Raw genomic sequence first — 21,314 nt, 5'->3', positions numbered from 1 at the left:
GAATCGGAATAACCATTTTAGTGGTAGGTTGCTGGCCATCCCAAGCATTCTGAACATCTGCGAAATCCTCCGACAAACACTCTTTAATGATGTTCGCAACATCCATGGATGATAGATGAGTCTGTTGAGCATCCATCGAAGATAGATCAACCCAATCCCTACGCTTATATAGAGCTTGTTTTGCCATGACCAACCAGAAGAGACGAAATTCTTCTTCAAACAAAGAGCACTCACTACTTGAAACACACTAGACTATCACACACAGCAGGCAGCAGGTTCTTCTGAGGGCGACTGGAAGCTCGCGAGAGTGCTCCTAGGGTTCGCGCAAGAGGGCAGGGGCGCTGAAAGGGCACACGCAGGGAGCAGACCCGCCTTCACCACCTCTCTCTCTCTCTCTCTCTCTCACACACACACACACACACACACACACACACACACACACACACACACACACACAGACCGTGCATTAATTAGCATGGCAAGTGAATTCGACCGGTATAGACAAGCCTTCCAGCAACACTTGCATGCAAAGTCGGGCGACGTCGGCAAGAAGCCCTTCCATGATCGTGAGCTGCCAATGCATTGGGCAGTCAGAGCAGTGGGTAACCGCGCTAGAGAAAAATTTCTGGAAAAGGCGAGCTTGCAGCCCCCTCCACAGGTACGCCTGATCGACTGCAAAGCCACATGTGAGCAGGAGAAAGTCGTGTTAATTGATTGGTATGTTGAGCAAGTGGGTTTCAGTGCTATCTCCCATACCTTTGGTATGGAAGTTTACAACGTGTTTGACTGCGAATGCACATCAATTTGCTCGGCACAAGTACCTCGGTGTTCCGGAAAACCTTGTCCTCAGCATCTTGACAGAGCGGATCCACGCAACAGAGTAGTCACAGATATCTTGAATATGTGTGCAATTTTGTACCGGAAGGCGGGTGTCGCATATGCCTGGCATGATGGTGTCTGTATTGCACAGCATAACTCAACTGAGGTGGGGGACACCATCAAGAACATCGGTTGGGTTTATGCATATGCAATGGAGACCATCATTTTTTTGCATTACGTCGGTAGGCCCATGGCACCCATCAGGCACGATGGCGATCTCGAATCTCGCTGGCAGACCAGGGTATGGACACTTCAGGAGGCTGCATTGTCGAAATGCCGTCGATATTGTGTGCGTGTGGGTACCAGTGAGCTTGGAGATTGCCAGAGTCTACAAGAGCTTGAGGAGAAGATAGCTCTTTGGTACAGGGACGACTCTAGCGAGATCACAGTCATTGAAGAGGACAGCTTTTGGAAAATACTAGAGGAGCTGTACTCTGTGATTGTGCCCTTATGTATGCAAACAACAAATCCAAAAGCATGGAGGTGGTGTGGTTGCATCCTCGATTGCATGGATACATTGCGTTATACATGCTTCCAATTTCCTTCGATAGCCATAGCGTTAGAGATGTGCTCTAACCGCAACAGCAAGCATGAGGGAGATCGTATTAACAGCATTCTGGCTCTAGCAGGGGTAAAGGATTTTGTGGCTCCAAAAGATGTCAATGTTGAGGACTCAACAATCGAGTTCTTCAGAAGGCAGGGACAGCAAGGTCTGGCAAGGGCTGTGTTTACAACCAATCTTATGTTCAACACCATGGATATGGATGGGAAGTTCCATACATGGGTGCCCAATTTGGCAAATCCGTTGAAGTCAGTCTACGAGACGGCATACATGGGTGCCCATCTTGGCGACATCCTTGGTGATGGTGTTAATGGAGGGAATATATATACAAGTCTTGTGGAGAATTTCATTAGGTTTACTGTGCAGGACAATGGTTGGATCGAGCTTAGAGGAGAGCTGGCATGCGTGGCTGTGAAATTTACAGTGAGCTCAATTGCAGCAAGAAGAGAGGCACAGCAAGAATCACAGCAGTACGAAGGCCCTCTAGTAGTTTTGGCAAGGGCTGAAAGGCCAGGTTTGGCCATGGATCTCAGGCTAGACATAGATGGTTTAAAAGCTTCCCTTGCACAAGCAGCATCGTTGGAAATGGGCACGGCGGTTGTTCCGATACAGGGTCAAAGTTGGGTGGAGGAATCTCCATTGGAGGGAGATTGCTGCAAACCAGCTAGCTGGAGGAGGGTTGCAAGTACACTCATGTGGAAGGCAATCAGATTTTTCTTGTGTTATAGCGACAATGGAGAACATGGAGGATCTTCAGCTGCAGCAGGAGGTGCAACACAGCCACGAGGAGCTCTCTTCCCATCATTTTACTCTTATATGGGGTTCAACATCATGAGCTTGTGCTGGGGAGGGACCGCATGCCTAGCTAGGTGCGGTTGGGGGCAAGAGAACAGTGCAGAGGTGCCCCCAACCGCATCTAGCAGCTAGGCATTTGGTCCCTCCCTTGCATCGTGAGCTCATGATGTTGTGATACTCCCCAATTTGGGAATCGATAATGAGAATGTTGTCTAAAACTTGTTATTTTCGGTTGCAGGACGAGGTGCCAGTGCACAGCAGGTGGAAAATGCAGTGGCATCACTGGTATCCAGCGGTGAGTTCGCCAGAGCTTGCAGTTCCATGACAGAATCGAGCGGCATGGCAGTCATTCCAAGTGTGTCGACCACGGGTGCTCTAGCAGCGCTTACTGGAGCTCCGGCCATGGAGTTGGGCATGCCAGTCCTTCCAGTACTATCAGGTCGTGCCAACTTCAGACCTCTGGTGGGGGGACGCGAGATCCAAAATGGAGAAAGCTTCTACGCTCACTTGGTGTTTTCTGTACCAGCTCTGCAACGCCATCAAAATAACACAGACAATAGTATGGAGCGTGACTGGAGCGTGCCGGGTCTGTTAGTGCAAGGTAAGAAATTGAAACATCCCGTTTACAAGATTGGCTGCTTGGAGCTTAACAAACAGCTCAAACATGTGCTTACAAAGCTTCTCGCTACGAATTCCCTCGCCATTATCGATAGCCTTGTTGTTCGATGAAGTAAGGGCTTTTTGGCCCGGGAGGCCTTAGGCCTAGTGATGCCTCCCCTTTTTCATTACAAAAAGCTCGCAGTTTTTTCTGTTTGCCGGACAATGATAATTTTACGTGGTGGATGAGATTCTCTTGACTTCGTTAAACTTAATGAGATTTTCTTGAAGATTTTATGTTGATTTCTTTGGAAGAAAACAATTACTTTACTAAATAGTGAAGTCTATGACTTTTCCTTGAGCGTTGAAATCAAGTGCTTCCTTAACGTACTATGTAGACAGGAGTGCATTAACTGGCTCGTTGTGGGGTGCCCATCAGACAGTGTTCGAGAAAAATGTGTCTCAGCTTAATATCGTGCCGTTTTCAATATCAAAAATGCCGGTTGAGGGCAAGGGGAAAGGGAGAAATTCTGTCCCAAAATAGACTAAAAACCTGCAAAATAAGCCTAATTTTCTAAAATTTCCTCTTGGCAAATTCAAGGAAAGGAATTTTGTATGCGCCCCCTCTCAAAGACTCATATTTTTTCTAGGAAATTTCATAATAATTTGAGGTGTCTACAATATATAACTCACTATACACATCGCTTAGAGTCTAACTTCCCAAGGTCTAGTTTGCTTACTATTAGGATGCATTACGTGTACAATTCACAATTCATCACCTGCCGTCAGTTTTGGCGGTCGAGCTGTAGAAAACTGCAGCTAGTTAGCTAGCTATCTACCCTCATGTATAGTAGATTATTAATCATGCATGGAGTCCATGCATGTTACTGTTGCTACGAGTTGTAGCATCGATGACATTGACCATCGTCTTCTTTCAAGCACTGACAGGATGATGTTTTTCCATCGTTGAAGAATTTCTTGTGAAGTTCCCAAAAAACTCTTAATGTCTGGCCTAACTGACTTCAATGGCAAGCGTGACCTTTGAATATTTTTGAGGTTCTGCTCTCATGATCTAGATATTATTTACACTTGTCAATTTCCAGAGCAGCTCGATGGTACCCAATTGGTTCATGTCTCTTTAGGATGATGATACAACTTCTTCACATGCTCAAGTAGACTGATTTCTCCTCTTCTATTATGTTTTTAGTGGTGGACAACCTTGCCTCTGCCAAGTCTTTGGAAGCGGTGGTGGGTATTCTATCGTTGGGCCTTGCACAAGGTAGTGTTGTGTTCCTTGTGGTGTATTTTCTTCCTATCATGAAGCCTTTGCTACATGAGTCTCACAATGGACGTTGCATCCATGTTCCTAGCCCCATGAAAGAGGAGCTGGCTCTCTTAGCGTTCTTTTGCGGTTCAAAGATAAGTCTTTTGAGCCTGAGGTTGGTTTGACCAAAGTTATGTTTCTTTTTTTTGCTAGGCTTAAACTTGAAGGGATACTAAATACTAGTATGATGTCTTGGGAAGATGGGGGTACTAAGATATTGCAGTGATTGAAGAGGCTTGATGGCAACCAATTGCAAGAATCTTAGTTTAGCAAGTGTCACAAACTAACGTCATTTTAATCTCTCTCTCTCTCTCTCTCTCTCTCTCTCGCTCGTTTATTTCCTGATCTAGGGCATGTTTCATGCTCATCACTAGCATAATGTCCACTACAAAGCCAATCGAGTTATCGTAGGCCAACTAGCAACAACAAATGCTCATGTTTTTTATACTCTCCCTTTTGTGTGTAGACGAGGATATACTATGTAGGGAAATCAATAGAAGAGGGTCTACCTTAGAAAGAGGTGAGATTAGGTTGATAGCTAGCCTCGAATAATAGAGTTTAAACATACAACTTGGACTATATCTACATCAATCTCCACAAAAACAAGCACGTTGTCGTGCCGCTCCGCTTCCATGACAAGAAAATGAGCAATGGGATGCCAATCAGGCTTATTTGAATCCTACGTGATTATTCAACAGTTATAAGGGCTTGAGAACAAGCCAATTTTAAGTTAAAAGTGTGCAAGATGCAGCTCTAAGGTCCAAAGGATGTCTTGGTAATGCTAAACAGTGAGTATGCTTGAAGTGGTCATAGCTAGGATTTTATTGATCAAAGTTGAAGTACTTGAAGGGCTCTACATGCCTGTCTTCACGGCTCATCAATTGGAGCTACGGATAAGAAGTTATGACAATTTTAAATAGAGTCAGTAGCAGATCCGTACTGGATTGAGCACCTGCGGATAAAGGCCAAAGATGATAGGAATGCATGGGTCCGAAGTGCTCACTTCCATGGCCAGGAGCATATCGGTCTTTCCAGTTTGTCAATCGGGGTTTCGGTTGGCAAGATATGGCCAATTTAAGTATCGCCGAGGGTTGGTTCCTAACCGCAATGGTCACCTTGATAAGTCAAGTTCATCTCGTAATTTTTGAGCTTCAGACAGATTCTGGGAAATGGAGCCGTCAAAGCAGAATTGGCGGCAATTGAAGGCCCATCTCCACTAGCAGTGTATTTTCGAGTTGGCCAGTATACAGGCTTAATGTAGTGTGGTGCCAATATCTATGCCAAATATGCCGCCCTCAATGAATTAGCAAGAAAATTAGTTGCTGTCGTGGCCTCTGGGCGTCTGCAAGACATGGATACAGGTGAGAGAGTTGACAATGAGATCACTATGCAGCTGTTCGAGAAATACTTTGTGCTTGGCAGTGTTTTTTGGAAATATGTATGCCGAATACAATGTGATCATGGAAGCATAACAAATTCTTGATGGTCATCTAGCCCAGTCAAGTAGATGTTGTACTTGGCAGGGCTTCGATCGATATGTGAGCCAAATGTGATTCCCTTCAAAAATTATCCAAGGGGCCTCAACCTATGGCCGCCCGAAGGCAAATGAAGGGAGGCCACCCACCCAATATTAAAAGGGGCTGGGCCGTCCAAGGGCCACCCACAAGGCAATGGAATGTGAAGCCAAGGAGGGGGATGGCGAAGGCAGCCAGCGAGAGGCGTAGAAGAAGGAAGAGGAGCTCGTAGCGCGCGCAACGAGCTCCAGTGACACCGGCCAAGAAGTGAAAAACGACCACCAGACCTGTGCGCTCCAGTTCGTTACCAGCCGCGTGGGGCTTCGTGCAGGTCGAAAAACGGCAGCCACATCATAGGGTGGCTACCCATTAGTGACATCGCTAATGGGTAGGCTATTTTTAGCAAGGCAAAGTGCCATGCAACCTATAAAGGAAAAGGGGGGGGCTCTCTTGGAGTCTCTCTCGTGTTTTGATTGTCTTCTTCTCTTCTCAATGAGCGCTCTCTCTCCGGGGAAGAAAGCCAGAGCTCTTAAGCCAAGCCTAAGCCCGGATTATCAAAGCTTTAAGCCAAGCTTTCCTAATCTCTCTAATCTCTCATAAGCCAAGCCAAAGCTTCTCAAACTCATTGGCCATATTCCTAAGCTCTCTAAGCCTAATCTCGGATGTCATTAGCCTTGATAACCATATTCCTAAGCTCTCTAAACCTAATCTCGCCCTCATTAGCCATATTCCTAAGCTCTCTAAGCATTATCTCGGATGTCATTAGCGTTGATAATCATATTCCTAAGCTCTCTAAGCCTAATCTCGGATGTCGTTAGCCTTGATAACCATATTCCTAATCTCTCTAAGCGTAATCTCACCCTCATTAGCCACATTCCTAAGCTCTCTAAGCCTAATCTCGGATGTCATTAGCCTTGATAACCATATTCCTAAGCTCTCTAAGCCTAATCTTGCCCTCATTAGTCAAGCCTAAGCAATCTTTAATCGGGATTTTCTTAAGCTCATAACCAAACCATAATCTCTAATCTCTCACGAGCTAAGCCAAAGCTTTAATCTCATTAAGCCAAGCCTAAGCCTTGATGATCAGAAGCTCTAAACCAAATCCCTAAGCCTCTTAAACCGGAATCAAGTCGTAAATCTTAAGCCAAATCAGACCGCCTAAGGCCATTCAAAGTTGAAGTTCCTAAGCCATAGCGAGAAGAAGCAGAAGGCAGTCCAAGGCATTTCATTATTGATTGTCTTGATTAGCACCAGGATTAAGACATGTTAAACCTTGTAAGGAGCATAAATGCCTCCATTAACATTTGATTAAACAGGGATGCTGATGATTATTTGGTTTAAGTTGAACTGTTTGTTTTAAGCTCTGTCTCCATTAATTGTGTCTATTGCAACCCTTCTCCTCGCACCTCGCACAGCCAGGGGTCGTGTGCCTTCCCGGTGAACCCGACCCAGAACGAGCCGTGGTGACCAGTGTTGTGGAGAAAGATGTCGACACCGTAAGAGGCAGCCATGCAACAAATGATGCAGCAGTTTGCGGCATACATGCAACAACAACAAGATGCCCAACAATAGTATAATTTGCAAGAGAGGATCCGTAAAGCTCGACACACATTTACCGAGAAATTACAACGATTTGAAGGTCGGGATATTAGCATGTTTTGCAATATCTACGAGGAGGCAATGGAAGATAATGGAATCGATTATCAGAATGCACTGGAAGGATTCCATTTAATTGTGGAGCCGGAACTTACGAGCCGAATAAAAGAGATTCAGGCAATTCAAGGCCCGAATTGGTAGGACTTCAAGAAGGCGCTCCGGGAGGAATACTTTCTTGATGATTCACAAAGGGCAACCAGACAAAATCATGCGACAAAGCATTGAAAGACATGAACATTGAAAACATTTGTGCTCCACATCAAAGAAATTGCATGATTTAATCGAAAACTTGAGAATAAACAAGTATGTATCGGAATGAGATTCAAAACATCGTATGTAATAATGGGAGAAAAATCCCTATCAGTTACAAGATTTTACAAAAATACATCGCGGAAACGGAACGTTCTCACACAGAAATCTCTTCTCTTTTCTAGAGCAAACAACCTTTTCATTCATTACAAAGAGATATTTCTTGGGCAAGGTATATTTGAGATTAAGATACTTGCGAAGGTGACCGAGGTGCCAGTCATTGTTCATTGTAATGTGGTGCACTGCATCTTCGTGGAGGTATATTTTCAGGTCAACTGATTCTCTAGCAGCAACCGCAGAGTCTAGTGCCTCCCATTCTCCCATCTCAGCTTCCATCTTCTATAGGGAAAGACCATCGACAAGATTTTATTTGCAATATGGTATTGAACACCACGTTGTCAACAACTACAGAGCACTTGCTTCTATCTCCCTTGTGGTTGACCACCTTAGTTTACCATCCAGCTGCTGTGTCATAATAATATATATCTAATTCTCCTAAATGATTTTCTCATATTAAACTGATCATTTAATGTGGGGAAGTGCCAGGGGAGAAAAAGCTAGAATATTGGTTAAGCTAGCAGACCGGCCACAGTAGGGATCCAAAGGAGGGAAAATAGGGATCCAAAGGGGGGGCCATCTGCAAAAGAGCCATGTGCAACAATGGGCTAAAAAGACCCTAAGGTTCAACCCATTAAGACTTCCAAAATGCTAAGGTTCCAAAATTCAAAGGTTGTGTCCAAAGGGTTAAAGCTTAGGGGGAATTGGATGCTTTGTGTGCTCTCCAAAGTCAATGCACATCCCTACATGGGAGGGGGCGAGCCCTTCTTCTAGGGGATGAGAGAGAAAGCCACACACACACACACACAAGCCCCTTTACACAAAGGGAATTAGGGACACATGTCATCTCCCTAGCCCAGATGCCCACAAGGTGTGCCCAATTCCTATTGGATGACCCTTGAAGTGGACCAATGAGAATTAAGCTAGAGTAAATCTAGTTTAATTAATTTAAAAACATTTAATAAAAGAAACCAATAAGAATTAAGTCTCCTAGAAGACTATTGGGCAGTCTCCCAAAGGGTCCAATGAGCATTCAGGAGTCCCGTGGCTTGCCTGATTCCTATTGGCCAGGAGGCAAAGGGGTCCAATGAGAGTTTAGTTTAATTATTTAATTACCTCAAGCTCTCACAAAAGGGGAAAGGGGGACACATGTTAGAAGGCTATCACTTATGCTGCTTAATTGTAATTGGCTTGACTTGGGGAGGGCCAATGAGGCTGCAGGAAGAGCAAATAGCAAGGGGGCTCGCCCAAGAGAGAGAGGGGGCTGATTTTTGCTTGGCATTATCACACACACACACACACACACTCACACAATCTCATGTGTGAAGAAAGAGAAGACTATCTCTTCCCAAGCTTTAATGGAGAACTCATCACCTACTCCAAGCTTGTGAGATAGAAGCCTACCTCAACACTCTCTTGCCATGTGGATGCAAATCCAACCAAGAGCCAAGATTCAATGCATGCTCATCTCCTCTACCAAGATAATTACTAAGCTAAGCTATGCTAATATGAGTGATTATGTGAGGAGATGTACGTATTTCTCGTAAGATACTCCTTCTTCCTCTCAATCTACTCTCATACCCTGCTAGCTCTCACCATCTTCGAAGGTGTGTGAGGTCTTGGGTCTGAGAACGGGGATAATTCAAGTTGTGTTTGTTAAGTGTTTTGCTTAGTGAATGAAGCTTCCATCTTCATTGCACTAGCTCGTCTTGAAGGAACACAAAGAATTGTATTGTACAATGTCTCTCTTGATGGGAGAAACCATAATACAAAGCCTTTTGGAGGGGGGACCGGCTCCATGCAAATCATGTCCTCAACTGTTGTCAATAGCTTAATTTCTCTCTTTTGAAAGTATTGTTGATGCTATCTAACTAGGTGTTATGCTTTTTGTTGCTCTCTCCACCCAAGCACTCTTGTAATTCTCATTAGGAATCTATTCTAATGAAATGCCCACTATGTTCATGCTAATTTTCCGCTACAGATAAGTTATTAGGCCATTAAATGTTACATGCTGCAAGAAATCCGTTGATCACACTTCCCCCTTTGCAAGTCCACATTGTTGGTGTCATGTGAACAATCTAAAGTCGAAATATAAATACGAACACATCAAGAGACATAAACCATGTTACCGTGGCTTTGTGGGAACCATAGGTACACTTCATTATTGCTTGCACATCCACCTTGATTCTCCTTTTGGTTGCTGCGATCAAGGCACTGTCTGGCTTAGGCCAGACAAAGCTTCATGGAGTGGGTGCAGAAGAAGAACAAAAATCTATCTGCACGAGAATTATTACAGGAATTTGAAAAGAAATTTGAGCAACTGTCTTTGACAGAGAAACGTTCAATGAAGGATCAGAAGGTTAAATTGTTCGTTCAAGCTGCTGATACATGACTTCAGAAGAGTCTAGTGCAGTTGCTGGAGGATTCAACAGAAGAATTGGGCTTAACATCCGATTGGAAGATAGTCACTGAAGTAGTAAATATGATTGTGAAACGACAGATGAGAGTCGATAAGCTAATCGTGGCTGACATCATGGATGTTGTGGAAGAGGAACCTAAGGAGAAAACAACCTCGACAATATCCAGAGTGGAGGAGTCAGTTCTTGATGAATTGGTGAAAGGTATTCAAGGAATAAATTTGAATTTCAAAGCTGTAAAATTTGAAGGGCTAGCTGCAAAGGGGTCTTCTTCTGAGCCTAGACAACAGCCTCCACGCAAAGGCTAGGACCGATGCATGTGGTGTGATAGTGAAGACCACAATTATGTTAAAGAATGTGATGAATTTGATGAAGCTTATGAAAGGAATGTGGTTTTCTGGAAGGACAAGAAGATTCACCTTAGGGCAACAGGTGAGGTGCTCCGCCTGAACTTCGGTAGGGGCGGCATGAAAAAGATAGTTGAAGAGATCCAGCATAATGTTCCTCTTGTGGAAGCAACTACATATGGGCTGCAGGTCTGCGATAAGGGTGATGATGATGGTGCAGGTACCAAGGGTCAATTATGGCCTTATGCTTTGAAGACAACAGAAATAGGGAAGGTAACTTATGGGAAGCTACGACAGGTAGGGAATTCAATTCGAGAAACCACAAGGTGGAGTGATCCAGTGGATTCCCTCTAAGTGTATGCATTCATTGCGAAGTCTCAAGCTAATGAGGCTCTGGTGGAGGAAAAACGGAAAAGAGATGAAGAAGCTACTGGGACATCGAAAAGGACAACGAGTGTCATAATAATCAATATCTAATTCTCCTAAATGATTTTCTCATATTAAACTTATCATTTAATGTGGGGAAGTGTGAGGGGAGAAAAGGCTAGAATATTGATTAAGCTAGCAGACCGGCCACAGTAGGGATCTAAAGGAGGGAAAATAGGGATCCAAAGGGGGGGCCATCTGCAAAAGATCCATGTGCAACAATGGGCTAAAAAGACCCTAAGGTTCAGCCCATTAAGACTTCCAAAATGCTAAGGTTCCAAAATTCAAAGGTTGTGTCCAAAGGGTTAAAGCTTAGGGGGAATTGGATGCTTTATGTGCTCTCCAAAGTCAACACATATCCCTACATGGGAGGGGGCGAGCCCTTCTTCTAGGGGATGAGAGAGAAACACACACACACACACACACACACACACACACACACACACACACACACACACACACACACACACACACACACACACACACACACACACACACACACAGGCTCCCTTTACACAAAGGGAATGAGGGACACATGTCAGCTCCCTAGGCTAGATGCCCACAAGGTGTGCCTTGTTTCTATTGGATGACCCTTGAAGTGGACCAACGAGAATTAAGCTAGAGTAAATCTAGTTTAATTAATTTAAAAACATTTAATAAAAGAAACCAATGAGAATTAAGTCTCCTAGAAGACTATTGGGCAGTCTCACAAGGGGTCCAATGAGCATTCAGGAGCCCAATGGCTTGCCTGATTCCTATTGGCCAGGAGGAAAAGGGGTCCAATGAGAGTTTAATTTAATTATTTAATTACCTAAAGCTCTCACAAAAGGGGAAAGGGGACACATGTCAGAAGGCTATCACTTATGCTGCTTAGTCATTGGATTGACTTGGGGAGAGCCAATGAGGGCTCAACAAGAGCAAATAGCAAGAGGGCTCGCCCAAGAGAGAGAGGGGGATAATTTTTGCAAGGCATTTTCACACACACACTCACACAATCTCATGTGTGAAGAAAGAGAAGACTATCTCTTCCCAAGCTTTAATAGAGAGCTCATCACCTACTCCAAGCTTGTGAGATAGAAGCCTACATCGACACACTCTTGGCTTGTGGATGCAAATCCAACCAAGAGCCAAGCTTCAATGCATGCTCATCTCCTCTACCAAGCTAATTACTAAGCTAAATCTATGCTAATATGAGTGATTATGTGAGGAGATGTACATCTTTCTCGTAAGATACTCCTTCTTCCTCTCAATCTACTCTCATACCCTTCTAGCTCTCACCATCTTTGAAGGTGTGTGAGGTCTTGGGTCTGAGAACGGGGATAATTCAAGTTGTGTTTGCTAAGTGTTTTGCTTAGTGCATGAAGCTTTCATCTTCATTGCACTAGCTAGTCTTGAAGAAACACAAAGAATTGTATTGTACAATGTCTCTCTTGATGGGAGAAACCATAATACAAAGCCTTTTGGAGGGGGGACCGGCTCCATGCAAATCCGGTCCTCAACTGTTGTCATTAGCTTAATTTCTCTCTCTTTTGAAAGTATTGTCGATACTATCTAACTAGGTGTTATGCTTTTTGTTGCTCTCTCCACCCAAGCACTCTTGTAATTCTCATTAGGAATCTATTCTAATGAAATGCCCACTATTTTCATGCTCATTTCCGCTACACACAAGTTAATAGGCCATTAAATGTTACATTGGTATCAGAGCACAAGGTTTCTCTTTTCTTGCTCAAGAAGGGAGGTCCTCAAGCTAGCTATAAATGGTTGGTATTATTAATTGCCTGTGAGTAAGTAGAATAGGGATTTTTCAGCCTTGCAGTGCGCTGGCCTTCGTGCAATTAACGGGGCATCACCGTCGAGAGCTATGGTCTTAATAGTGGAGTCCTACGGGGCTTGCCTATGGCTTAACCACTATTGAGCTATTAGAAGCTTGACATGAGCCAGTGCTGTTTTGGTGTCGAAAGACCCTCTCTTCTATTCCTTGAAATTAGTGGTATTCGAGCCGCGAGTACAGTAGCTTGAGTGCTTTTTCTAAAGGGGTAAAGAGGAGTAGCAACTAGGGCTTGAAGTGCCAAAGTACACCTAAAAAGTTTACACCTAAAAGTTGTTAGAATGGCTGACAATAGTAAAGAGAGTGAAATTAATGTTGATAACTTTGATTTTGCTCATGAGCAAGCTACTAATGATGCTTCAATGCTTGTTAACTATCTTGTTTCTAGGCTTCAACAACCCATGGGCAATCCATCTCTCCAAAGCGAAGTGAAACGTCAGCTGCGTGCTCACGGGATTCTCCAAGCTCATCACCATGACGAGAGAACACGTAGGAAGCCTCCTTGTGAGACTACCAAACGAGGTCTCTCTCTGATTCGGGAAGAAGAAGAGAATCTGTACGAAGGGCTCAAGAATTTACTTCTTGATGATGCATCTCCTTCCCAAAGGAGAACTCAAGAGCCTCCACCGAAGGAACGAGAAAGAAGTGAGTCTCCCGCCACCTCGGTGGAGATGGCTTCACGAAGACGGCGGGCTAAACGCTCTCCATCACCACCAAAGCGGAGAAGACCATCACACTTTTCTCCACGCCATAATTCAAAGAGGGATGATAAAAAGCAAGAGAAGAAAAAGGTGAGAAAGAGGACACCCTCTTCTCCATCTTCTTCATCCTCTTCCTCTTATGAAAGTGATGGTGAAGACAACGAAGATCAAGACAAGAAAAAGGCGAGAAAGAGGTCACCCTCTTCTCCACCTTCTTCAAATTCTTCACCTTCTTAAGAAAGTGATGGTGCAACCTTTGAACCATAAAAAAGAAGAGGCCATAGGAAATTCTATGCCGCATGGAAGAGGTCATCCAAGCTGAATAAATTCAAAGAGGGAGGGAAGAGCATCTCTTTACTTACCTATGATGGTACCTTTGGTGCTATGGACAAAGTCTTGGCCTTCAATTCGATGCGGCGTTTGGAGATGAGGGCTTCGCGGAGTCCTCTAAGCTACGCCATGTAGCTATGCACTTTCAAAAGTCCGCTAAACAATGGTGGTCTAGCCTACGAGCCAACGGTGAAGCTCCACGAACATGGAAAGCTTTAAGAGCTTCCATTATGAAGAAGTTTACACCGATGCAAAAGACAAAGTACTCACCGAATGGCGAAGCTTAAAGCTCTCTCCCAATGAATCCATCCACAAATATGTAGACAAGTTTTGGGACCTACAACTCAAAGCCACTGTCTTTAAAAAGTTGGATTTTGGAGAGCAAAAGCAACAATTTTGTGCGAGCTTAACCGAAGAAATGGCGGAGTATGTCAACTCCCAAAGGCCACGTACCATATCGGCGATAATACACCATACTATGGTGGCCTCTCGAATCAATTTCCAAACGGGGGCTAAAGGAAATAATAAGCCCCCGGAAAAAAATGGTTCCAATGAGCCTAAGGGGAAGGACAATGTCCAAAAGTCTCCTAAGGGCAACTCCAACAAAGCTAAAGAGAAGGGAGTTTACAAAGGTAAGAATAAACTCTCTTATGAAGAGCTTGAGCGTTATCGTAAGGATAACCGGTGTTTCAACTGCGGCGAACAAGGGCATGCGTACCGCGCTTGTCCCCAAAAGAACAACCGCCAAGATCCTCCTAGAGCTTCCTTGGTTGAAATCCAAGAGGAGGAGACTCACCAAACTCACCACAAAGGATCTCCTCTATGCCATGCTTGGGGAAAGGTAAGAGAACATGATGCTTTTATTCTCTTTGACCCTGGTTCTACTCACAATTTTATATCTATGGAGTTAGCCACCAAGCTAGGCATACAATCCTACGATATGGGAGATGTCCTACCCGCAGATAGTGCCTTCAAGGGGCAAGAAGCTTCAGTCACTCCCTTAATTGGGAAATTGAGTCTTCATGTCCAAGGCTATGTGGACAAAGAGGACTTCTTTATCTCTCCTCTCAAGCATGAGGATGTAATCCTAGGGGCACCATGGTTTGACCGCCTGGCTGCCGATGTTAAATTTCCTGAAAGGAGAATCTCCTTTAAGTTCACGGAAAAAGACATGTATATAGATGCTAAGGAAATGGGTAACACTATCCCCATTGTATAGACACCAGCTTTCAACAAGTCAATAAAAAGCTCTATTTCCGTGTACATGTTTTTTGTTAAAGACTCTCAAAATGAACCTAATGCTTTAGCAAAAGAAAATAAAAGCAACCAAAAGGAATTAGTGTTATCCAATTTTCTCAAGGGGTTTCAAGATGTTTTTATTGACGACATCCCTTGTGAGCTACCTCCTAAACGAGGTAATGATGACCATGCAATTGAACTTCTTCCAGGAAGCTCACCGCCTAACAAACCTCCTTATAGAGTTTCTCAAGCTCAACAAGAGGAGATTATGCAGCAAGTGCATGAGTTAGTTGAGAAGGGTATGGTTAGGCCAATCTCATCTCCATTTTGCTCACCTGTGCTATTAGTGCAAAACAAAGACGGCACATATCTTATGTGTGTCGACCATAGAGCACTAAATTACTTAGTGTGCAATGGAAAGATAGATAGCCCTAGAGTGGTGGGCGTATATCCAATGCACGAGGGAAAAAACCTCCTAAAGAGGGAAAAAATGCCCCGGCGGTCCCAGTGTGTTCACACACATCACTACCACACGTATATGGTAACAAATCTCCCCTGGAGTGATGCGGTGAATGAGAGCTGGCACATGAGTAAAGGGAAGTGCCATGCCCTGAGGACAGGATCAGTCCACAAAGGGGAGTAAGCCCAAAGCTTTACGGAAAGCTTCAGGCTTCTCACGAGACAATGCCTTTGTGAAAAGATCTGCAAGGTTGTCCTGTGTTGGCACATAAGCCAAGCTGATCTCTCCTGCTGAGAGCCTCTCCCTGACATAGTGGTAATGCACCTCAATGTGCTTTGTGCGAGCATGAAAAACTGGGTTCCTCGCAACTGCCAATGCGCTCTGACTGTCAGTGTAGATAGTGTTGGCAGTGTCCTGTCCAACACCCAAATCAGCCATAAGGTATTGTCACGAGTTTTCTGGAGCAAGGGATTGCACATATGTACATATACATGCATGGTGCATCAAATAAAGAATTGCCTTTTTTTCAAAGCCAGGCGGTTACGTGGGGCCCACATGTGTACAAGTAGGACAAGGTGTACATAGTGCATCGATTTTCATCGTTACCAGTACCAGTGTGTTTTTTCTACAATAAGGAGGAGTTGGTAGCGCGTAAAACTTCTCGAGGAAGCTATACGCGGGCTGACGACATGAGGTAAGCGAGTGCGTCAGATGGCATCTAGTGGCCTCAGGACGTCGAATGGGGTCAGTACTTGCACGCCGAGAAGTACGGACATGACGTGGGTGTTTTCTTGTGATACTTATGCAGAAAGGTCATCATGAGGACCATCTTTTGGGTACACTTCACGTAGTGGCGAGACGCATTATTGAAAAAAGTTGAGTGTCAGGTGTGCGGATGATGCAAAAAGGTGACAGGTATGCACTGCGAGGTAAGTTTTTGGCCTGTTCGGGGTCCGTTTGAGGTCATCTAAAAGGCCAAGGGTGCCCAACTAAAAAATATAAGTGTGGGAACTGAAAAAAATAGAGAGAAGACCAGAAGAAACGTCGAGAAGAGAGGAGGAACAGACGCAGGTGTGTTTTTGGGGTTTTTGGAGCCTGTTTTGGTCGTAAACTGCTCATCCGAGGTCGGATTTGAGCACTTTGACATTGTAGACTGGGGTTTTGGGCCGTTTCGGACGCGATGACGCTGTCCATTTTGCCAAATTACTCACTCTTTTTTTGCTATTTTTCTGTGTAATCTTCTCCGGTGAGTGAAGCCTCTGCTTAACTTTGTGGTTGTATCTGGTGTATTTCCTCAATATTGTGTAAACTATTTGCCCCATTGGTGTTGGGCTGAGCTTCATTGAGTCTAAACAACAACAATTTGCCTCCTTTGAGCTGAATTGAGAGTGTGTGTGTGAGTGTGTATGTGTGTGTTGAGTGGGCAAGTTGGAAATCTCTCTCTTCTCACTCCGTCTGTGTGTTTCCTGTCTCGGCCAGGCTGGTCGTGTAAGCCGAGTGGTGCCCCATAATGTGTGTGTGTATCATCCCAAGAGTGTGTGTCGGGTCATTATAGAGGCGTTCTGTGTGTTTCCATCCTGCTCACATTCTTTTGGCGCGCCCATGGAGGATCTTCTTCGAGTACCTTCTGCTTCGAGCTTCAAGCTTCGAGATTCGGGGCTACAAGTTACAGGTTACATGTTACAGGGACAGGTACAAGTACAGGTATAGGTGATTCACACAGGTACATGTAGCTGGAGTACAGTGATATACTAGCAGTGATGTCACTTGCAGTATTTGTGGGTATGCATCACTTGGCGCCTATTTGAGCGCATTGTCTGCTGGATTGTACGTTACTTGTGGAAACTGCCATTGTACGCATTTGTGGAGCCATACTTGATTGTATTTGGCAGTCCCAGCCATTTCTAAGATTTGGTCTTGAAGATAGTCATTTCTGAGACTTGACTATACGCGATTTGCATTAGCCTTCGTGTGAGGGTCGATAGCGTGAGGTTTTTATTGAGCTGGGGGATTCTCAAATGTGGAGATTCTTTCGGTGATACAAGTAGTTGGAGCACCCTTTTCGTGACCTCGCCATAGGCTATGTACTAGTGAGTCCTATTTGATGCTCGGGTTCTATTGTTGACAATTTATGCATATATATACAATCTATATTTTGGGTTCCTACTGCTCTACTTCTGGGGAAACTCTGTCAAAATTTTTCCAAGTTATGATGGCTGGTTTCTTGGTCTTTTAAGCCATTTATGCTGTTATGCTGCTGAAATTTTGGCAGAATCAGAGGTTAAGTCCGGTGTGCCTTCTTGGGAGCTTCATGGTTGGCTTTAATGGATGATCAAAATGGCCCTCAATTCACTCCTTTTCATTTAACTCAAAGAATCCAGATAAATGTTCATGTGTCCAGGAAGATTTTTTTCCAGCAATGCATAGTCTTTATGCTCGGGCCAAGAAGATTACGAGAGATCCTGGAATGTCTTTTGCCTGTTGTCATTCCGATGATTAACTATGAAAACTCATTTGATGTGCATGTGTTTGTCTTTATCTAAAGTTGAGCTCCATTGAAGTTTCTGGGGATTGGGTAGTGAGAAGTTTTGGGTTCTTGCACGTGTGTTCAAAGGGGTTCTCAAAGCATTATAACTTGGGTAGCCATGGATTTCTCTTATCCGGAGTTTCATGGAAGAAGTGATGAAGATGTGGAAGAATTTTTGGAAAAGATGGAGGTTGCCTGCATTAGCAACCAGATTCATGACCGTGCGCAGATGTTACGCCTTCTCCAAATTTTTTTGAAGAGTGATGCACGAGTTTGGTCTAAAGCATTTGAAGAGGAGTTACGTGTGGCTGATCCACCTGTAAGGTTGAGTTGGGACAATCTACGACATGGGTTGGAAGTGGAGTTTGTGAAGATAGAAGATCTTGACAAAGTGTGGCAAGAAGTACAAGCTTTGGTGCAAAAGGAAGGTGAGCCAGTAGATGTGTACATACGTAAGTTTTCATTGGCATGAGAGCGATTGTGCAAGGCCTTAGCACCACAGGTACCCCCACCTGACATGATGAAGAAGGACAGGTTCTTGGCTGGTCTTTGGGAGAATATACATTGGAGAGTGGAGCTAAAGAAGCCTAGGGCATATGAAGATGCACTAGAGGTAGCAAGGAACAAAGAGTGGAGGCTGAGGAAAATTAGCCAGTTAGGGGTGGAGCCTTTGCCCATGAGGTCTGAATTTCAGCCTATGGACTCTTTACAAGGTCGCATGCCAGGGGTTCATCATGAACCAATGGTTCCTGTTACTACTCAGGTTATGCTAGCAGTGGTCATTACAGCAGTGCAAGATGATGGGCTAAGGCAAGACATGAGGCAAATGGTAGATTTAATGAAGAATCTCAGCCTAAAAAAGCTAGGTCAAGTGGGAAATAATCGAGGTCGAGAGAGGTTTGCAAATCAGCCAGGAGGTGAAGAAAGGCCTAGGAATGGTGTTGGACAAAGAAATGGTAGGTTTTGGAGGCAGACGCCCACATGTTACAATTGTGGAGAGTTGGCCCACATCAGCCCGCAATGTGATAAGCCACCAAGGATGGGGGGAGACATGTATCCATTGCCAAGATAGGTGTTAACTAGGTCAAATGATTATGGCATCGAAATTAAGGGAGATGAAGGAACCAGTGGATTAACCCAAGAGGAAAAGGGAAAGACAAAAGTGCTAAATGTAGTCACCTTGGAGAAGGCATCAAAGCTAGAGGATACATTAGTGATGCCAATTGGGAAGAGGACCACAGAGGATAAGGAAGGAAGAAGTGCCCCATGTCCTAGTAAGAAGAAAGGAAAGAGCCATGAAGGCGAGGATGTCAAGGCTAAGAGGAAAAGGAGATCTCGTCGAAAGTTTCATGTTTCAAATTTTCCACTAGGGGATGGGCAATTAAGCTATGACTTGAAGGAGGATCTGACGAGCAGGAAGGCAGATGTTACTTTTGGGCAGCTTATAGAGATGGTGCCTAAGCTAAAGCGACAGTGGAAGAGGATGGTTAACCCAATGGAGAAAGAGCCAGAGAGAGGTTCAGTAAAGGTGTTGGCAATGGATGAGCTACCAGACATTTGTCCAATAGTAGATGTGTGGCATAAAAGGAAAAATTTGGGACAAGGTTATGTGGATGGTGGAGCCCAAATATGCGTCATAACACACTCATGCGTTGAGAAGATGGGTCTGACAGTGACTGGGGTGTCAAGTTTCCGGATTAGATTGGCAAACCATCAAAAAGTAAAATGTTTGGATGTTGTAAAGAGATTAGAAGTGGAGGCATATGATGCAAAGGCAGTGGTTGATTTTCAGGTGATGCCAGTGGGATTGGGAGCATATCCTATTATATTGGGCAGACCATGGTTACGTGCAGTGGGAGCTGTTCAAGATTGGCGACATGGTACGATTAGCCTCTATGGAAAGACAGGTACCAAGAAGCTTTATAATATGGACACAAGGAAACGATTAGAGGAGCTTTATGAAGATGTGGATGAGTCTAGTGATGAAGACTCTTCCACGGTGACAGATGAGGACACTGATAGCATTATCAGCAGTGATGAGGATGCTGATGTTGCATTTCTTTTGATGGACAAAGAAATCCACGAGTTTGGTTTAGTTGCATTTGCGAATGAGGTTGAAGATGAAAGTGAAGTGCCTTATGAAGTGATTGAAGGGCTGATGCAAACCAAGGTTGAGTTGTCAAAGAAGCAGGAATTGATGACACAAATGATCAGTGGAGACCTCTCAGCTATGGAGAAGGATATATATTTGCACATGCTGGCTAGTTTTCCTGATTTGTTCATTACTTTATATGAAGAGATCAGAGGGTTCAAGGGCGAAGAGATGCATATAGAGCTGAAAGAAGGTGCTAAGCCGGTGCGGCAAAGGCTAAAAAGGATGGGTCAAGAGCAAATGGAAGCCTTGCGAGAAGAGGTGAATAAGTTATTGAAGGCAGGGTTCATAGTCCCTGTGGAGACCACAGAATGGGTGAGTCCAGTTGTAGTGAGTCCAAAGAAGGATGGGAAGTGGAGAATTTGTGTAGATTTTAAACCCTTAAACGTAGCCACTAAGAAGAACCCATATCCTCTTCCATTCATCGATCAGATCTTGGATTCAGTGGCAGGTTATGAGAGGTACAGTGTGTGTGATGGTTTTTCAGGCTATTTTCAATTGAAGATTGCTCTTAAAGACCTCACAAAGACCACTTTTATTACGCCATGGGGCTGCTATTGTTACACAGTATTGCCATTTGGGTTGTCAAATGGACCTTCCTTCTATCAAGAGAGAGAAAATTGGGTGTTGGAACCATTCATTGGTAGTTGTGTTAAAGCTTTTATGGATGACTTCTGTGTTTAAAGCAATAGGGTTGAACACCATGAGAAGCTGCAGATGGTATTGGCTCGATATGATGAATGTGGAGGACAACTAAATCCAAAGAAATGTCATCTAGCACAGCCAAGGGTGAAGTTATTGGGCCACATGGTGTCAGAAAATGGCATTGAGGCTGATCCAGAAAAGGTTAAGTCTATTATTCTTCTTCCATCACCTACGAGTACGAAGCAATTGGTAACCTTTATACACAAAGTGAAGTACATGGCAAGGTTTATTCCATTGTCTTATCAGATTCTTTATCCATTACAACAAGTGGCAAAGCATGATCCATTGCAATGGGATGACAAGTGTGAAGAAGTGTTTCAAGAGGTGAAAGAGGTGATAGGGGGGTTGTCAGCCATGCAGGCTCCTGATTGGAAGAAAGTTTTTTATGTAAATCCCTCAGTAGGGGATGATGCCATTGGAGCCATGCTATTGCAAAAGGGGAAGGGCAGCCATTATATGAGGCCAGTGTATTGTGCAAGCCGAGTGAAG

General features: G+C 44.2%; 1 protein-coding gene across 1 annotated transcript; it reads left to right on the top strand.

Annotated features, from left to right (window-relative positions):
- Positions 1-253: 253 nt before the first annotated feature.
- Positions 254-3,136, top strand: LOC147442639 (uncharacterized). The gene is made up of 2 exons (XM_086528752.1): positions 254-2,210; positions 2,475-3,136. The coding sequence occupies exons 1-2, from the start codon at positions 476-478 to the stop codon at positions 2,963-2,965; spliced, it is 2,226 nt and encodes a 741-aa protein (XP_086384878.1). The 5' UTR covers positions 254-475; the 3' UTR covers positions 2,966-3,136.
- The last annotated feature ends 18,178 nt before the right edge of the window (positions 3,137-21,314 follow it).

This window comes from Adiantum capillus-veneris, chromosome 14 (genome assembly GCF_014529385.1).
Source record: "Adiantum capillus-veneris isolate H3 chromosome 14, ASM1452938v2, whole genome shotgun sequence".
Taxonomy (NCBI): Eukaryota; Viridiplantae; Streptophyta; class Polypodiopsida; order Polypodiales; family Pteridaceae; genus Adiantum; species Adiantum capillus-veneris.
The sequence above is the reverse complement of the archived record's forward strand: the minus strand, read 5'-3'. Positions and strand labels throughout refer to the sequence as shown.

What these genes read in the sequence shown, in the direction of transcription:
- LOC147442639 (XM_086528752.1), top strand. Translation starts at nt 476, where the DNA reads ATGGCAAGTGAATTCGACCGGTATAGACAAGCCTTCCAGCAACACTTG. An exon ending in ATCTTCAGCTGCAGCAGGAG is followed by an intron (nt 2,211 to 2,474) that starts GTGCAACACAGC and finishes TTTCGGTTGCAG; the next exon opens with GACGAGGTGCCAGTGCACAG.